Raw genomic sequence first — 20,013 nt, forward strand, 5'->3', positions numbered from 1 at the left:
TGAAAAAGTGTTTGGTTTCGTTCGCCTTATTCTATTGTTTGTGAAACAGTATGGGATAATTGAGAGATCAAAAGTAGTCCTAATGCTGGGATAAAGATCAGTAGTGTGTTGAGTGTATTGATATATTCTTCTCTAAGGCCGAAAATATTTCATGGAAATAAAACTGCGAGTATATAATGTTAGGAGAATGTATAGAATTGTTGGGAAATGTGTGTGGTACTTAAGGGTTGGTTGTGGTAAATATTGGAGAGATAAATGAGTAAATGGTGGATCATGATGAAATGGAAAGATACCATGACGCCACGGTAGCAGACTGTTAAAGAAACTCGATTCTCCGTACCGTTTGGTCATGTTTGGGGGATGAATCATCATCATAATCGCAGAGCAGCTGTGTCGTCATTGGGAATATTTTTGCCCAAGCTTTCGCATTCATTGCAGGCCGCACCATTCATTGCAGGCCGAACACTCAGGTATGATACGGCCTCTAGTGGACGCGAAAGGTTGGACAAAATATGTCCGGCAGCCGATCTCGAAAATCACTAAACCAGTCAATAACGCCGCGAAAACTACTTTCAAAATTAATCAAACAGGGGTACATGTGAGAGAAGGGTGATTGGCTTGAAGGGATAAGTTTATGTGTGAATGTATTTCAAGAGACTTTTAAGACGGGGTACATGTGAGAGAAGGGTGATTGGCTTGAAGGGATAAGTTTATGTGTGAATGTATTTCAAGAGACTTTTAAGACGGGGGCTACCTGCTAGGAGTCTCCGGAACAATATTTCAGCCATTAACTGAATGTGGCCAAGGTGAAATACGTGCATGTACGGAAGGAAATCAAGAGATTCAGTTTCCGAAACCATAGCCAACAATTAGATTCTATAAGACAATTCCTTTTCCAAAAGATAACGGACTTAAAAGTAAGTATTTAAGAGTGCTCCTCACAATAAGTATCGTGACTGGCTCGCTGTAGCCTCAACGGAGCAGTGGATGAAGGGCCGACCGGTCGGCTCGGTAGAGGGGTCCCTCACCACTCAGGCGCACTTAAGTTCATTCGCCTCCGGGAATGCGTTGAGACAGGAGGTGGATTTTTGTGACGTGTGATTGTTTGTGGTGTCGTCGCGCCTGCATAGAGCGCACCGTCGAGAAACGCTACGCTGTGAAGTGATGCGTTAAACTCCGGAAATCCGCATCGGAGACCCTTGAACTCATTAAACAGGCTTATGGAGATGATGCCTTAAGCCGCACAAGAGTTTTTGAGTGGCATAAAATGTTTAAGGAAGGCCGGGAGCTCGTCGAAGACGAGCACCGCGTCGGACACCCGACGACCGCTCGAACCGATGCTCAGGTGGCCAAAGTGAAAAAGGTTTTGGACTCAGACAGGCGTTTAACCATCACCCTTATCAGTGAAGAGACCGGCCTTTCAGTCGGAACCGTCCACACCATTGTAACAGAGGATCTTGCGATGAGGAAAGTGTTCGCGAAGCTGGTGCCGAAAGTATTGAGCGGAACAAAAACTGTCGCGGGTGGAAATTTCGCAAGAAATTTTAGACTGCGTCCAGGAAGATGAAGATTTTCTCGACAGCGTTATTACCTCAAAGGATAGCTCAAAAGGAGCTCAAATGATATCGGATCGACTCCATTGAGGCGGTTCAAGCGGCGACGACGAAGGCTCTCAACAGTATTCCGGAAACCGACTTCCAGCAGACTTTTGACGAGTGGCAGACGCGCAGAACTAAGTGTATCGATGCAGGAGGAATGTATTTTGAAGGTTATTAAGTAATTGTAATGATTACTGTAATAAATTTTGATTTTTGGAACCTGTCCCGATAAGAGTTAAGGATTGTTTTAAGGAGGATTAATATATACCTTTTCAATGACGGATCGATTTTGAGCCTGTGATCTGTATTTTTTCGAAATTTCGTATCTCTTCGCTAGGTTGTAGTTATTTGAAGTTCGCTTCGACATAGCAGTCATTTCGCCCCTATTATATAAACACTGTAAAACGGTGTCAAATAATATAGCCCAGTCGTTTGTATCAAATTAAAAACTGATTATTATTGATTGTTCATAGACGAGAAAAATGATAATAAATGTGAAATTATTGAAATAAGTGAAAGTAAATTTACGTCCTGAAAAAATGTTAACCCTTTTTCCATTTTTTATTATATTCGCGGTATTGAACTTCGTTTTATGGAATATCTCGATTGTGAAGGAAAGGGATTTCCCAAGGCCCGATTTCCGACATGTTTATTCCATTTTCAAGACTTTCTTATTTATTTAACTATCCTATTTGATTATTTTGCCTCGACCTACACTGAAGTCATTTTTCTGATATTCTCCGACTGATTATGGTGTGTAGGGTATGGATGTATTGGATGTAGAGTATGTGCATAGCACAAGTATTCGATCAGGATGTGTTTAATAGTCAGGCGGGAGACGCATTGACGGTTCTCTTGAGTGAAAGGGTACGTGCGTTAAAGGGCTCTGCCCGTTCCGTGAAGAGTGACCAGTATTTCCTCCCGCCTGACTTTCCTGAGAGAGGAAGATCACAGGTTTTATCTCACGTCACCTTATCTTGACCACACCTCGTTCCCCGTCAGGTTCACCTCTCCCCTAAGAGTTCACACAACTCCGTAATCCCGCACCATCTCACCCTTCCCACGACCCCCCCAAATTACGCAGTCGCGGCCCTTGAAGATCCCTGCAGTTTTTAAAAAAGTTTTAAACTCAAGGTCCCGATAAACATGATCCATAGCAATGGAGGAGAAATCTATTTGATCCATCGACTTTCCATTTGTACTTTCCTGATGCGCTATTGCATAGTTCGCGTTCGATAGCCACCACGGTCTAATCGCCATAAGGGAATGGAGTCAACTGTGTGAACCATAGTAATAATTTGAAGTGGTCTACCATATCCCCCAGTAGTGAATTGCGGGGTACAATGGTGTTTCGTGGAAGGATTTTGAGGGCTACCCCTGAAATTTTTGTAATTTTAAATTATAAAAACGGTAGCGCTTGTTTTAGGTGAACCGATGAAATTTTCTTCGGGAGGAAATGTAAAAAATAAATTACTCTTTTTTCATGGATTTTCAACTGACTGAATTATTTCACGAACTGTGATTGCCAATTCTAGCGAAATGTATGGATTTGCAAATATACGGAGACCCGTATGGCGATCATTAATCTTCATAACCCTTGCGCGTTATCGTTGGATGAGTTGGTGGATAACGGAATCGACACGGTTCAATTTCGTACTGTGGCGCTCGGCATTACGCGATTTCTGATGCCAACGCGAATCATTTTGAGCCGAGTCGCAAGATGGCAAAACACACTCGAGTCCAATGTGCCGCAGATGAAAATCGCGTTATGGGTAGCGATAGCGATGACGCTTGTAAAAAATTGTGTTCGCGCCCATGTTCCAAAATGCCACTCTCTACACTTGGTTAACTCGAAGGTGATACATATACAAAGAGGGTGCGCATGCGTTGTTTTCGTAAGCTTACGAAGCGTGTAAATCTCATTACGGGGCAAGTCTCGGGAGATTTCCGAAACAACAGTTTGAACGGCGTCTCGCAACAGACCCCTTTCCCCAATTTGCAAATTCTCTGGCGACCCGGGAGGGGCTGGCAGCATCTGCAACAGACGGGTCGTCACACGTCTGATGTAACCAGAATTATTCCGGAAATGCTCTCTGTATTCCCTCGATTTGTTTTCCCTTTTATGAAAGGAATTTCCTCCAGTTTCCAAAATCGCCGAGGCGTCGTATTCTTGAGCGTAAGAGCAGACTGTTTGTGAGGACCATTATATGATACCAAATTTCAACCGTTCGTATAACGACATATTTATTGTCTAGTCGTCTACCAGGTTCGTTTCAGTGTCTCTCTGCCTTTAAGTAGTGTATACATCCCGATGCAGTGGCTTAAAAATTGCAGCCGTAAATGGTTATATCAATGACATTCCTATGTTTTAATTCATTTAAGTTCCTCCTTTAACTGAATTCTGTGATGATTTGATCCTAATCTATTTGCGTATTTCTCGCTGCTCGTCGATTTTAATTATATGTTTTGGTTGAATAATAATGCCTGCATAGAAAAGTTTCTCGTTTCAATCAATTCAGACCGCAGATTGGCGTCGAGAACTGCTCATTTGTAAAATATTTCATCGAAACAAAAGCCTAACCCGAAATAATCATCGGCAAACCCTTACCGTGACAATGTATCCCTATGTTTTATAAAGATAATATTTTTTATGACTTTCTTCGTTAAGAATCACTTTAAAATACTGCTCGTTAAATGCATAGAAACCGAAATGTAGAATCCCTTTTACCATTTCTTGAGCATTACGCTGTGACACTATACCAGAGACCCTGTTTTTTTTGCTTAAATAAATTAATAATTTAAGCATCTCGAGGTTATTTTACGTGGCATGAATATCGGCGAGGAGGCCATCGGCATGGAGACAACGGTGCTTTTCTCACCCACTACGTTTACTTCAATCCTTCCTTATACCATTCAAAACCTGCCAAATAAAATCCACAACATGTGACGCCCAATGACTCCCTTCTGCACAATATTCCTCTTCCGTCTTTAGCATGAACACAAAGGCAAACCAGTAACGTCCGGCGTCACAAGAACTCGAATAAAATAAAGTATTACTACAGAAGTTTCCAAATTTGCAGAAAACCTCATCTGAATAACTTTACAATCAAAAAGAAAGTGGTTTTGCCTTACCAAATTTCTGTCAACACCCTACCTTTTTTTTCTTTTATGACTCCTTTTCGCGGCCTAATTAAATTATTATCAATTTGTGTCTATCGGTTTGTGTTTACCGAATTTAATATTATTCAACCACATTGATAGTCTCGTGGCTCATTAGAGTCATTGGCAATATGCGTTGGGCATTTATCGGAATAGTTAGTAGCATCGGTAATTACAGGCTTAAGGAACCCCATTTGTGGAACTTATTCATTTAGGAAAGAAAAATATTTTTTGAAACATTTTTTCCTTTCCGTTTAGGAATAGTAATCGAAACACTGTATCATTCCTGTGAAAGAACAGCAGTGTAATCACCCTCAAGAGAACGAGCTTGATTGTTGCATACAGCAATTATTCTTTCGCGACTCAGCAGAAAAACTTATCACATTGAATTCAGAATTCAGCGTGATGAAGAAGAATTCAGGATCATGGGTTACGTACAAATAAACGTTCAATTATTTTATATTATTCACATACTAACAACAATCTGTCGGCTGACATTTAAAAGCCGTTTAACAAATAATCACCTCGTCTACCATACAACATCTTTTCGTATAGAAAAAAATTGATATTGGAATTAATGGTCTCCCACCTGGCCTAAGGGTTTTATGGTTGGATGGCTTCTCCGCACCGTTTCACCCACTTCCTCCTCGTCTCCTCCCTTCAGGTGCTGCACCATGGCACCACCGCCGTCCACTGGGAACCAGAAGGGGGGCGGACCGCGCTCGTGTACATCCGACTGGAGCGAAGCTGCGCCACCCTGACGTGGAGCCGGCCCACGTGGAGCGGCCTCCGCGGGGGGTGCGGCGGCGTGGGCGGGGGTGTGATCGGTGTGGGAGGCGCCGGGGGCGGTGGGGGGATCGGTGGGGGTGGCGGCGGAGGAGTTGGCGGCGGAGGCGGCGGGGGTGGAGGCGGATCGTCCTCCTCTTCCTCATCGTCCCCCGATTACACCCTCAAAGCGGATCCCGAGGAAGCGGTGTCCCCAGGACTCCTGCTCAGGTGAGACACACTCCCCCCTCTCCCTTCCGGGCGACAAAGCGTACTTCCCAGATATTTGTCCTTAATTGAGTATTAAATATATACTAATTGGAAGTCTATCATTAAAGATAGGCTTTGGATGGACACAGAGCCTGCACTTTTACATTTCATAGCTTTGCTTAAAAAGACAAACTTGACATCCCACACTAAAATAAACTGTTCTTGAGTTCCACATATGTTGTCTCCATTCATTCTGTCCAACATATACAAGTATGCATGTACATTTAAGCTGGGAAATAAAAACTCCTTGTGTTCAACAGATAGTATTTTTAATTAATGTCTACTTCAGGGATCATTCACTGAAGATTTCTATTTCAGAAAATATTATATGAGAAGCGAACATTCATATCCATATGAAACCGAAATATGTACTAAGTTGCAATTTTAAATATGCCATAGGTAGTGAAAGAATGTGGATTCTTACAGAAGTGATCAAAGTGAGTACCACTTATATGAGAAAAAAAAGCCTGAACATTTTGCATGGTAGATTTCTAAAGCTTCATTATTGCTTCATTTGATCATGGAGCGAATTTCATTTTTTTTTTGTATTAAACTAGAGTCGGGTTGTTTAATTTCCACTCTGTATGGCTTCCCATCCTTTGGAACAATTTATTTCACATAGGTTTATTTAGTATTCAATATTGCTTTTTTATATGGTTGGCACTGTGTATATAAAATTATATCACCAGAAATATTCCTGTCTTCAAGAGCATTTGTGCCAAAGTCAGTTGACATTTATGTTTTGAGATTTAGAGAATATGGGAATGTTCATGTGTTGATGCTGCATTTCAAACACTCAGGCTCTCGGCTGATGGTGCGCCAACATCTCCACCTCCATCGCTCGATGAAGGTTTCCTGGACTTACCAGCTGTCAAGGAAGTTGTGCTGGGAGGGGGTCGGGAGAGGGGGGCTGAGGCAGCTGCGGCAGCCCGAAGGTTTGGACTGGAGAGGAGGCCTGGGGAAGAGACTGCTCTCGCAATAGTGTATGGGGCCAACCTGAGTGACAACAGGGCACTGTTCTTCCTGTGTCCACCAACATTGTGCGGGTGAGTGGTGTGTTTCACACTGAATGGCAAAGCCCTGATTGAGCACTGATTTAAAGCATGGAAATATTTTCTTTTATTTTATGTGCTCTTTAAGTTCCCATCAGTTGACCTCATGAGGAAACTTTAGTAATTGAGCCTAGACTTCATCAACAACATGGAAAATTTCTACTTTCTGATTTGGTTTGGTACCATTATCCCAAACAACTTTTTTTCTTCTCACAGACTCATGAATTCCAAAATAAATATTCTCAATTAATGTTCTAATTGTTCATTTTATGTGCTTGTGACCTAAATTTTACATGAATTTTAAAGGCTTATTAAGTATATCTTACTGTGGGTCCCCATAATCATATTTGACTCGGATTTATTTTTGTAACAAAAAATTTTAAAGCAAAAATGAATCCATCAATAGGTAAATTGATTACCATTTTAAATTGAATGAACTAAACTTAAAAAGTATAAACATAAATTATCTATTACTTTTGTAATAATATTTAGGTATTCTCTGTGTGTGTGGCTAGTAGGTGTGTGCATGTACGTACTCCTATATCTACTTATATGTGTTCTTCATATAAAAAAATGCACTCATAAAATAACTGCGATAACTGTTTTTGCTAAAAATGTAACATTTCCTAATTGCATTTTCTCAAATGATCACGCTGAGCAGTTCAGCCGACTTCCAAATTCATACTAGAGCGTTGTAGTGGCTATCATCTTGCCTGAATTATGTTCATCTTCAGTCATCCCAAAAGCAACATATATTTGCATTTTTCCCTCTATTTTTTCCAGTATGTGGTACTCTGGGCTCAGTAGAGTGGTGCGAGGACTAAAGCGTCAGTTACAACTTTCAGACCGAAGAATGCTATGGCTCAAAGAGCAGTACTTGCAACTTTATTTTGAAGATAATTGTTGTGGTCCAAACACTGCTGAAGCAATACGAGTGAGTAATTATAAAAAAGTATATTTTTATGTCTATGTGTGTGTGTGTATATGTATATGTTTATATATATAGATACACACACACACACACACACAGTGGAACCTCATAATTCGAGCATAGTTCCATCCTCTTTTTTGCAAAGGAAAACACTTGTTTGGTGAAACAACTTTTGCGTATATATTAATGTAAAATACAAAAATGCATTCCATCCCAAAAAAAAATAAATTATGTGCAAGGTTAATTCAAAGAAAATTATGCATACAAGTACATTGTTCATTTAAGTAGTACGTGCATTGTTTAGGATCATGGATCATCATGGAATGAAGCAATCGGGAATGTGAACTCTATTTGTAAAAGCAAATAAGAATCAAAAGAAATTGTTAATTATTTAAAGATATGCTTTTAATTCCTTTTCACTACAAATTTATCAAGAGACATTTGTTTTTGCCAATGCTTCCAAATTTGGTAAAAATGCAATTCAAAATGATCATTAAATAAAGTTAAGGCATGCATCACCACTAACTTGTTAGGACAATGCTTCATACACATGCCTGCTGCTTTGGACTTCAAACTTCTTGAAGGCTGGTGGAGTTTCTAAATGGTAAACAAGCACAAGGGGTTTGATTTTCCAATCACCACTCACATTTGTGCCATTTAGCAGTGGGATATGACCTTTCATTGCCTTCTTGTAAGGGAATGGATTCTCTTCTACTTTTATGTGCACAAATATAGGTGGACTTCGGCATCTTCTTCCCAAAGAGAACCATCTCGTGACAATTAAAAACATGTTACGGCCGGCAAATCAGAATCTACGAGCTTTTTGAAGTCACCAATTAAATTCCCTGCAGCCTTCGACTCAGAGCATGCTGCTTCACCATGCCCCACAACGCCATGGATGATTATTCTTCTTGTTAACTTCTGGAACCATGCATGGCTCCCCTTAAATACTTGTTCAGCCATTGATGATCCTGACATCTTATTAACAAGGTCGACAAAAATCACTTTCCTCTTCCCACAAATTATATCCTCGTTAATAGTATCGCATTGCAAATGCTTTTCATTTATGCAAATGAGAAGCAACCTTTCAACATCATTGAGAATACATAAAACCATTGCATAGATACGCATTACTTATTTGAAGGATCTATCCCCTTAATCTAGTCCTTGTTCTTAGAGAAAAGGCCAATCATTGATGTTGACTGATTGCTGATATGTGTACTTGATCAGCCATGCTCACACCTTGTTCTCAATTTTCAATGATTTCACTTTTTATACCAGCTGATCTTTTTATTCTCTAATGGTTTTCTTCTTATGAATTTTTCATCAGCGTCATGTTTAAACCTATACACAAAATATTATCAAACTTTGCACAAAAAATCACAAATAATATGTTTGAATACAAGTTAGGAAGAATGTGAGATAACTAGCAATGCTAAGATACTAGTGGAACGAGTGCTAGAGACAAACTGCAGTAGCAGGCGTGCAATGAATCTGGGAATTCCCATCTCCTTATCACTCATTATGCAAAAAGCTGCTCATTAAACGAGTTGTTTTCAGGACCAATATTTTTGCTCAATATGCGAATTAATCCCTGTGTGAGTTGCTCGTAAAGCAAGGTTCCACTGTAATTATTTAATACATCTGTACTCACACGCATGTATAGGTATTTATATATACATATATATATACACACACAAATATATATATATATATATATATATATTATATATATTATATATATATATATATGTATATATATATATATACTACCTTGATCAAAAAGTTCCCGGAATAACCACCGTGTGGCGCTCCCATCGTTCCGATTTGAGTTCTGTTTTTTTTGTTAAATTGGTACATCTGTTGTTGATATTCCCTTTAAATCTTAGTGTCATAACTTGACATTTGCAAAAGTTACGTGGCCAAGAGTACATCTATCTCTGTGTGTGTTGGCGATTTTTTACAATTTCAGAAATGGATTTAAATTTGCAACAACGAACTTGTATTAAATTTTGCGTAAAAAACGGATTTAGTGGCGCACGGACGTTGGAAATGTTGGAAAAGTGTTTCGGCAACGATTCTCTAAAAAAAACGGTCGTTTACCAGTGGCACGAGCAGTTCAGAAGTGGTCGTGAGTCAATCGAAGATGATGAACGCAGTGGCAGACCATCGACATCGAAAGTCGGTGAAAAAATTGATAAAGTAAAAGAAATGTTGGTCAATAACCGCAAATTAACCATCAGAGAAATAGCGGAGGACTTGAACATTGCCTATGGATCCGCCCAAGACATTGTGGTTAATGATTTGGGTTTCCGTCGTGTAGCAGCAAAGTTGGTGCCGAAAGACCTCAATTTCATGCAAAAAAGAGACCGTGTTGACGTCGCAAAAGACATGATTTGCGAGGCTGAATCCGATCCCACATTCATCAAAAGGATCATTACTGGAGACGAGACGTGGGTTTATGAGTACGACACGCAATCCAGACATCAGGCAAGTGAATGGCGTTCACCAAATGAGCCGAGACCAAAAAAACCACGTCGTTTTCAGTCAAAAAAGAAGGCAATGCTGACGGTTTTCATGGATTACAACGGTGTAGTGCATCATGAATTTTTGCCAGAAGGCCAGACAGTAAACAAAGAGTATTATTTGGGCGTTATGAGACGTTTGCGTGAAGCAATTCGCCGAAAGAGACCAGAAATGTGGGCAGAAAACTCGTGGATTTTGCACCATGATAACGCACCGTCGCACAGTGCTATCATTATTCGTAATTTTTTGACGAAAAATGCAACAAATACCATCCAACAGCCACCGAATTCACCTGATTTGGCTCCCTGTGACTTCTTTCTGTTCAATCGAGTTAAAAAACCATTACGGGGAACGCGTTTTAGCAGCCGAGAGGAAGTAATGGAAAAATCGCAGGAAGCACTGATGGACATACCGAAAACCGAATATAAAAAATGTTTCGAGGATTGGATCAAGCGCTGGCATAAGTGTGTTGCAGTCGATGGGGATTACTTTGAAGGGGACAATATAGATTTAGATGAATAAACTTGTATTTTTAATTTTCTGAATAAATTCCGGGAAATTTTTGATCATGGTAGTATATATATATATGTATGGGTCGCGGTAGTCCAATTGGTAGAGCGTTGGACTGCTGACCGGAGGGTCCCGGGTTCGATCCCCGGGAAAGGCACTCTGGGCACCTGCAGCTCCACCCAAGCTTAGTGATTTTACGGGTACCAGGTCTTCCTGGGAAACCATAACCGGTACAGGGAAAGGAACTGGCCCCCCTACCCGGATGTGTGAATTTTCACACGCCGAATAGGGCTTAGTACTGGGTGATCTCTACCATCACCTACTAAACCGACCTTCGGGTTGATTACTGTGTTTATATACACACACACACATATTTATTTATATATTTGGCATAAACGCATATCAGAAAATAAAACTAAAAATAACTTTGAAATGGAGAAGGTTCGTCCGGAAAATAAGTGTACTGACTCCTGGGCTGGGCGCGCCGCTCCAGGCGCGCCCAGCACCGCTCTGACGGGCTGCGATTGGAGGGGGGTATGTTGGCAAGCGACCTGAAAAAGGCAGTCGGCTCTGAGCTGTGATGTAGTGAGGAGCTCTGTTAACGCGAACCTCCACGCTCGACCCACGTCACGGAACGCGATGCCCAAGTTTTTGGAGCAGCGTTATTCCATCAAATTTGCGGTAAAGCTTGGGAAATCGTCTACCGAAACTGTCGGTATGATTAACCAGGCTTACGGGGAGTCAGCCATGTCCAGAAACATGATCTTTCGGTGGCACAAGATGTTCGTGGAGGGCAGAGAAGAGGTCGACGACGAGTCTTCGAGAGGTTCCCGATGATGCCTTCGCGGGAGCGTTCCAGGAATGGGAACGCCGCTGGAACAAGTGTATCGACTCACAAGGGTCCTATTTTGAGGAATATTAGCTTAAGATATGTAAAATTGTAATAAATTTTTTTTCCTGAGCTCAGTACACTTATTTTCCGGACAAACCCTGTATATCAAAGGTCAATAGATTCTTAAATTTAAAAATGCCCAATCACAATTGCCTTTTCCTGTTTAAAGTGGCACTGGTACTCAAATATTTATATTTATCCCACATTTGAAGGGAAATTTGTTGATTTTTTCCCTTCAAATGTCGGATAAATATAAATATTTGAGTAACTCTAAAGAAAGAATGTGGCATTAGACATGTTTCAACAGCCCTAGCTCTAACCAAATTTCATGATTTTCTAAAGTATATTTTTACTTTGGATGTGGATATGTGCAACATTTCTCCATTATCCTATGTCCAAATTCTGTTTCTGTTCTGCCAGGAACCCAACCAACAATGGGCAAAATAGTTATGAAATTGTCACTAAATCGACTGCATTTAATAACTAATCTTACCTTAATGACTAAGTTTACCTTATTGACTAATCTTAAACTTGTGCATTTGCAGTAATTCACAAAAGCACCCAGTTAGCAATGAATCCTAAGGTCCCAATCTCAAATACTAATATCCCACTGAAACATATTATCAAAATCCAGTATGATGTTATCTGATGTAATTCAATCACATTTGAAATTTATATTCCAGATATTTGGTGGCAGAGACTGGACATTGGCTAGTAATGTTGGAGGGTCATCACCACCTGACAATGGTACACTAAGGCGGGGAACCTCTGTTAAGTTTAAGAAGAAAAAATCTATTGGAAACATTCAGACACTCAAGGTAATTCATTCACCTGGTAAAATGGAGTGAATTTTATTTCTTCTTTCCTGTAAAAATAAATTTAATAGTTGAGAGTCTTAATTCATATGTAGATGGTCATAGCTTTTTGTTAATATTTAGAAGTCAATGATAAATTTATATCAGAAAGCATTCTTCGAAGAATTTTCTGATTTCGTGCTAAGTTACCAAAACAGCATTTGAATGGCAATTTTTTTATAAATCTTATAGAGCATGAGGGATTAACTACAATTGGTCACAATTCGGATGGTCACATGTTAAAATTTGCTTGGACTAAATTTGCAATTTGAGTGACAAAAACTGATCCTCATTCCTTACAGGAACTGAGCGTAAAACAGCACGAGGCCTTCTCAACATTGGCAATGGTTGGAGGAGGCATGGGAGGAGATCCCAGCCCAAGGAGACCAACAATCACGGGCATCACGACTGGAACAAAGATCCCCTATCCACCAAGATCCCGCTCTGCCTCAAGTGACATCATAATCGGAGTGAGCCCGAGAGGCTCGGCAGATGACCTTGACAGGCTTTCCTCATCACCTGTCCACCACCTCCTCCAACACCACAATCTTCTCCTTGCCACATCACCATCGTCTACCACTCCAATAATGGCTTCCATCCTCCATAGGTAAGGATCCCAGTAAGACCACACCAATGCACTTAAAGCACATAGCCTGACTTACGTGTTCTCAGGCAACAAATTTCCCAACGATGCAAAGATTAATCAAACTGGATTGTTGAATCATCACAATAAGTACCTGGTCAATATTTAATCACAAATCATCACAGCTTCGTTTGCCAACCCTTATCCACCAACATGATGCTGTCTTCCACCCTCCTTGGGAATGAATCTCAGTCTGATCATGCCAATATTTGCAGCATGCATAGCCCAACTAACATGTTTTCCCAAACTAAAAATTTCCAAATGATTCAAATAAATTAACAATGCAACTAGACTTCAGTTTGTAATGCTGGTGATGCAGCATTATTGCATAACTTAGAATATTTCTGGAGACTAGAATAGGCCTGAAGTTGACAAGGAATGAAATCAGCTGGTCTATAATAAAATAATACTTTAGGCATACAAAAGCTGTGGTTGCATTAAAGCAGCAATGTGGGCTTATAATAGCATTATAAATTTGCAAATTTGGCAAGAGTATCTCTGTCACCCTTGATTGGATTATTATCTTTATTAAATAACTCAATGATGCATTCACCATTATGTCTATAAGACATTTCTTTGCTGGCATACAAAAATAATGATAATTCATAATAGATGAAAAATAAATTATCTTCCCTTTATGCAGCTCACATTAATGACATATTATGGTTATTCGAGAAAAAAACAAAATGGATTGAGCAAATATTAACTTAATAATAACAGCCAACTAGAGCATTTTTCACATTTTATTTTTAAATCCAGACAGTGTTTTATAAATTGCTCAGGCTCTGTCTGTGCCCCTAACTTGGAACAATCTTCTTTCAGAGAGCGGTCCAGGACAGGAATGACATCCATCCCAAGCCCAGGAATACTGGGAGAACCTCAGCAGGCAAGACATCTCAGGGCTGGTTCAATCACTCAGGAGACCCAGCTTGATTTTGCAGATTTTGTAGCACTCTTCAGATCATTTAGGTAAGCTTATCGGTTTTCTTCCAGCATCAAAGAAGAAGAAAAATATTAATAAAATGGTGAGATAATTTTTAATTAGATACCAAATGAAAACCCACCCAATTAAAGCAAATATGACAAACGAAGATAAAGCCTCTTGTTAGCTTATGTTTATGCAGATGATATTGTCTACCAGAACTTCTCTGTTCTTGACTCTTCCTTTTTTTTGATTCTCTTCTTTACCAATATTTTCAGTTCTGTAAAGCTTGGCTTTATAAGATGTTAATTATATTTATATTTTGCATGGTGCTCTAGTCATATTTTTTGCCCAATTTTTTCTTCTGCTACAACAAATTTGTATTTTTATCAAATGGCTAATTTACTTTTTGTTAATATTATGTATGATATATAATTTATGTTCATTCATTGGAGGTAAAAGTTAGTTCCAATGAAAAAGAGTAATTAAATAATCCGCTAACTTTTACTATACTGCTGCTATATATTTTAATATTAGTGCAAATATGTTATTATGGCGAGGAATATTAAGAAAAATAGTTTTGAGACAAAAATTTAATACTCTTGAAATCAGGACCTACAATAAGTAAAAATATGTCAATAATTTATTTGTTTTAATTCATTTAGTCTTTGGGTCTGATGGGGTTGTGGGAGATAACATTACTAATTCATGGACATACTCAACGCCATCAACAAATCCATCACATTCACATATAAGACTGAAAACAAAGGTACGCTAAACTTCCTAGGCATAAGCATTTCCAATGTTAACCAAAAACTCAAATCTGCCATATTTTGGAAGAACATATGTACTGCCCAAATCATCACAGCAATTCAAGGTATTTTTCTCACAAAAAATGGCTGCCTTTCTCTCATTGTTATATAGTTTGCCAACCATCCTCCCACCACAATCCAACGCAAACAAAGAACTTAAATCATCAAGGGAATGGCCACCAACAACAGTAATTTTACCAAAATCATAGACACACTCTACAATAGAAAACAAACCAATCAAGCTATCAAATATTTCCACGGAACACTCCCTATCACTATGGCACTCCAAAATGGCAGGAAATCCCTTTCCTTTGAAACATTTCAATAAAAAACAATAACCTCTTATACAAAACCAAACTAAAACCTGCATTTTACAAAAAATACTATTTACAAAACTTGTTTAGTTACATCAAAGACAGAAAGCGTCGAGGTAGATAATGCTGGAGGGTTGTGTAGAGCAAAAAGTCTAGACTTGACTAAAGACAAATGGGTGAACTCATCACCATCTCTGCAATCCGGTGCTGTCCTCTGGTGTGAGAAGTTGGAAAGTCCAAAAGTTGAGAGCAGAAATTAGTGGCATGCAAAATGTTAACTGTAATGGCCACGCATATATAAACAGATCCAATTCACCCCTCCTTAACATCCCAATATCTAAGTACCTACCCCACAAACAATAAAACATCCCATCTACTCTTCTCTCCCTTCTTCCCATACCTAACACAGGACCCAGTAAATCAAACCATCCTCCTCCTCCCTCCCTGCTAATGGGATACTCCCCACTGAGCCTTGCAAATGCACCCTTGCTCTGTCCATTACCATATCACTCACCACACTTTCCCCAACAACGACTCCTCCTCGGTCCCACCCTCTCCACCCCCCCCCCCAAAGCTGAGTGTATAAACTTGTGGATGATTTTCTGCAACTCATCTGAAAATGTTGTAGAGCACCAAGCCTGGGTCATGTAATTAAAATTAATAATTTTGTAATTAAAATTATGGTAGTTTGTGGAATCAATGAAGTTTTTCAGTTCTGTTGAAACATAGACACAATTGCTCAATGTTAATTCTTTTCTAAAATATTTAAATGTGCACAATTGATTGATGGTAGTAAAATACTGTCTGGAGCATTATTTGGTAAAGTCTTTCATAATTGGTGTAAATGAGGGAAGACTAACTTTGCAGACTCCACTAGGATTCTTATTTTACAACACCATGGTTTCATTGCAAAATAAATATTCTTGTGGAATCTGCAAAGTTAGTCTTTCCTAATTTACCCTAGATTGATAGCAGGTTTGAATAAAATGTTTCAGAAGAGTGAACGGGATAATTGATTGGGTTTATGAAATGATGAGGATAAGACTAAATTACTTTATAAAATATGCATGAAAAACTCTTTATGTGGTGTGACTATGAGCACATTGCTATAATTACCTGTTAATTCAAGAAAAATTGGTTTAATCACTTTTACTGAGGTATCTGTTAGCGGATTTTCTTGTATTGATATGGATGATTGGTGCTCTAATGTAGGTTTATCTATAATGTGCATACAGATAGAGAACAGACCAAATGTAAAAGACCTTATGAAAGTTTCACTGCTCCCATTTTCATGTAGCAAATATTTTGCAAGTTATGCATTGTCTCAAAGGATCTTTCTCATTTCAAGAATACACCTTAAAATGTTTTCTAGCTTATTTAAAAGTAGTGGAGATAATTTAAAAAATAAGTTTATTTAAAAAATTATTAATGTAAAAAATGAGATAAGACCTCTGAAAATGGACATGCTAATGACGTTCACAGACAAGGTTAAACTTAATTCCTCTTTTTATTTATTTGGATAGAGGTGTTATGATTTGTTTGCTTTCACTCATTAATTCATTTATCTCTTGATATCCTCTAGTTTAAGAGCAAGAAAAGATCTACGTGACCTCTTTGATCAGCTAGCCATAACTTGTCGCAGCATGTCTGACAGCTCACTTAATGATGGTCCTAGCAGTCAGAAGAGTTCTCCTGAGCATGGAATAACAGGCCGTAACTCTATTACACAGCACATGACTGTTCCACCACAGAGAATAGGTAAGAACAAACTGAGTAGCCAGGATTGAAAATCCTTACTATGTAGCAACCACAATCAGAAGTGTTCTTGGGTAATTTTAATTTCCCAGACCAAAATCTCATCATGTTTTCTGCATCATCCCAATTTCATTGGAATATTACATGAACTGATTATCTAACACCATAGATCTACATTGAATTCCCAGGGAATCAAGAGTTCTTTAATAGATTTACCAAGTCTATCCTATGGTGATGTGTGTAGAATATTTCGATTGAAGGAAACAACCCTTAGGGAAATATTTCAACTATGGAGTCTTCTGGGGATCAGAATGGTGCAGTGGCTAAAATACAGGTTTCCCCTGAGAGGGTCTGGGTTCAAATCCTGGAGCCAACAAATATTTTTCAGTGGTATCCTACTTGAGGTGCTTTGTGAAGCGCAATTTGAGTGAGTCCGTCGGATGGGACATCAAACTACAGACTCCTAGGCACTTTCGACAAAAGTAGGCTAATGTCAACACCGGGTTTCTCTCCACCCTTCCTTTCCCATTCGTCCCTAATGGCGAAAATGACCTTAGCCGTCAGTTGCCTCCCATAAAAAACTACTACTATGGGGTCTTCTGGGGCACATTTGTCACAACCAAATCAATATCTAGAAAGTCTCAGAGTGTTGGACATACTTAAAAATAATGAAGAATTTATGAGTGCAATTGACCCTACAATTCACTTTTAAAAAGCATATGAAATAATTGTATATATTATGAGGTGCATTGTACTTACTGATTCTATTTTACATGCTTAAGTAAAATATGAAACATGTACGGGAACATTAATTAAGAATAAATGGTAATACTCAATCGTTTTATTAAAATTCTTTCTGAAAAGGTTTGCTCACAAGAAATAGTTCCCTTGATTTAGCAACAGAGGATAACTTCAAAGGTGGACCTGGTTTGGCAGCTTTAAAGAAGAAGAAAATCTTTGATGCTATTGCTGCTGCAAGCATTGTTTCCAATTGTGCTGGCATTGATACATCTAGATCTCAGGTTAGTAAAAGAGTATTACTGTTCTCAATTGACTAATCGGTAAAATGTATTAGATTTCCCTCATAACTGTGGAATATGATTTTTTTGCTATTTTCCAAATCTTAATTTTTTGCAGGTTATAACGACAGCAACATTTTGGAAGTTTTTAGAGACAAGACAATTGGAACATCACACAGAGGATGAAGTAAAAGCTTTAATACAGGTAAAGTTAATGCATAACTATTTTCTTGTAATAGGATAAATAATATATAAGTATCAGTATGATTGAAGAGAATAATATATGCCTGCTTTACCTTGAAATATGACTTATTGCTTAAACAATTTGAAGCATATGAGGCCAAAGACCTTGTAAAAGAATGGAGATATTCAGAAGATGGGCCTATTTTTGTCTCACTCTGTTGCAGTAATTATTGTACATGTATTTATATTGTAAAATACTTTTATATTTATGGCAAAGAATTATTTTTTCCCCACAGAGACATGAGCCTGATGCATGGCTAAGGTCACAGGGGTGCCTTTCTTTTGAGGGCTTTGCTCGATTTCTCATGGACAAGGACAACTATGCATTTCCTTGTGAACGCATGGCTCCTGATGATGATGAAATGGATCAGCCAATGTCCCATTACTACATTGCATCTTCCCATAACACTTACCTAACCGGCCATCAACTTAAAGGAGAGTCCTCAGTTGAATTGTACAGCCAGGTAAATTTTATCATAAATATGTATACATCCAACTGTCCAAATCCCACCGACATCCTGATAACTTCCTCCCAATGTTGGTAATGATTAATTCTTACATATGCAGGTAAATGCTGATTGAATAATTTCTCTCAATGAAAAAATTAAATGTGTATGATAAGATGGAAATCAAATACATTTTACTTTTCATAAAGACTGAGGGGTCAAATGAAAAGAATCTTTTCTGATTTAATTCCAGTTAGCTTTCTTGAACAAAAGCCATTCACCTGGGAGGAGGATATAAATTCCAGGCAGTCTTTGCTCAGAGTCTATTGTAAATAAATATCCACACTCTAAACAAATATTTTGAACTGAGAATAAGAAATATAAAATCGGTGATGAATTCAATATAACTTATAACTGTTTCACAGTAGTAATGTTTTCTTTTGCTTATTTATAAGTTAGCAAAATGGTGTCAGAATTATGCCATAGCTTCCAAGAACAACAATTTACTTTGGAGACATTATTTTTCCTAGCCCAAGACAACTACATTTGTAATAGGCCCCTTGAGTGGCTGAGAATATCAATCTAGGAATTTCTTTCTCCCAATTGTTGTTGACATGTAAGAATATGAAATCTCATTTGACCAGTTCATAAATTTTATTGGGATTTGTTAGCCATTTTCTGTCTTAATTTTAACATTTTAAATAATCTATGTGATATTTTATGCCAATAATATTCCAATAAAAGCCATCTCTTTATGATTCTTATTTCATAGATCTCATAACAAAATGTGTAGTCCAGTACATGTTGAATAATAATGTCCTTTTATTTCCATTGTAAAATAGACCATACATAAACTTGATGGTAATGTTTTCTTTGCAGTGCAGTTTAATATTGATGACTATCTCATTACAGGTGCTATTAACAGGCTGTCGATGTGTTGAATTGGACTGCTGGGATGGAGATGATGGCACACCTTTAATATACCATGGTCACACTTTTACCACAAAGATTCCCTTCCGATCAGTTGTTGAAGCTATCAATCGATCAGCATTTGTTACTTCCCCTTATCCTGTTATCCTGTCAATTGAAAATCATTGTTCCATCCAGCAGCAGGCCAGAATGGCCCATATATTTCAGGTTGGTTTAAATAATGACTTTTAATTTGTATACCTGACAAAGGTAAGTTTTGGCCCGGAACTTTTTTCAGATGGTATCAATTTTGCATTCGTAATTGTTTTATTAGGATTTACGAAACACACTTCGAAACCATTTAAATCATAACCATACTGCTTTATAACAAAA

General features: G+C 38.5%; 1 protein-coding gene across 1 annotated transcript in view; it reads left to right on the plus strand.

Moving 5' to 3' along the window:
• Nucleotides 1-20,013, plus strand: part of LOC139694398 (1-phosphatidylinositol 4,5-bisphosphate phosphodiesterase epsilon-1-like) — a 62,095-nt gene that overhangs the window by 30,471 nt on the left and 11,611 nt on the right. Inside the window, exons 6-17 of the mRNA XM_071592932.1 lie at nt 5,422-5,548; nt 5,651-5,753; nt 6,593-6,838; nt 7,628-7,778; nt 12,387-12,521; nt 12,860-13,164; nt 14,023-14,169; nt 16,831-17,006; nt 17,868-18,025; nt 18,141-18,227; nt 18,502-18,729; nt 19,624-19,848. Coding sequence (XP_071449033.1) covers nt 5,422-5,548; nt 5,651-5,753; nt 6,593-6,838; nt 7,628-7,778; nt 12,387-12,521; nt 12,860-13,164; nt 14,023-14,169; nt 16,831-17,006; nt 17,868-18,025; nt 18,141-18,227; nt 18,502-18,729; nt 19,624-19,848 — 2,088 coding nt within the window. The remainder of the gene's footprint in view (nt 1-5,421; nt 5,549-5,650; nt 5,754-6,592; nt 6,839-7,627; nt 7,779-12,386; nt 12,522-12,859; nt 13,165-14,022; nt 14,170-16,830; nt 17,007-17,867; nt 18,026-18,140; nt 18,228-18,501; nt 18,730-19,623; nt 19,849-20,013) is intronic.

The sequence above is a fragment of the Hetaerina americana genome, unplaced genomic scaffold (genome assembly GCF_022747635.1).
Source record: "Hetaerina americana unplaced genomic scaffold, ioHetAmer1.1.p SCAF_5, whole genome shotgun sequence".
Taxonomy (NCBI): Eukaryota; Metazoa; Arthropoda; class Insecta; order Odonata; family Calopterygidae; genus Hetaerina; species Hetaerina americana.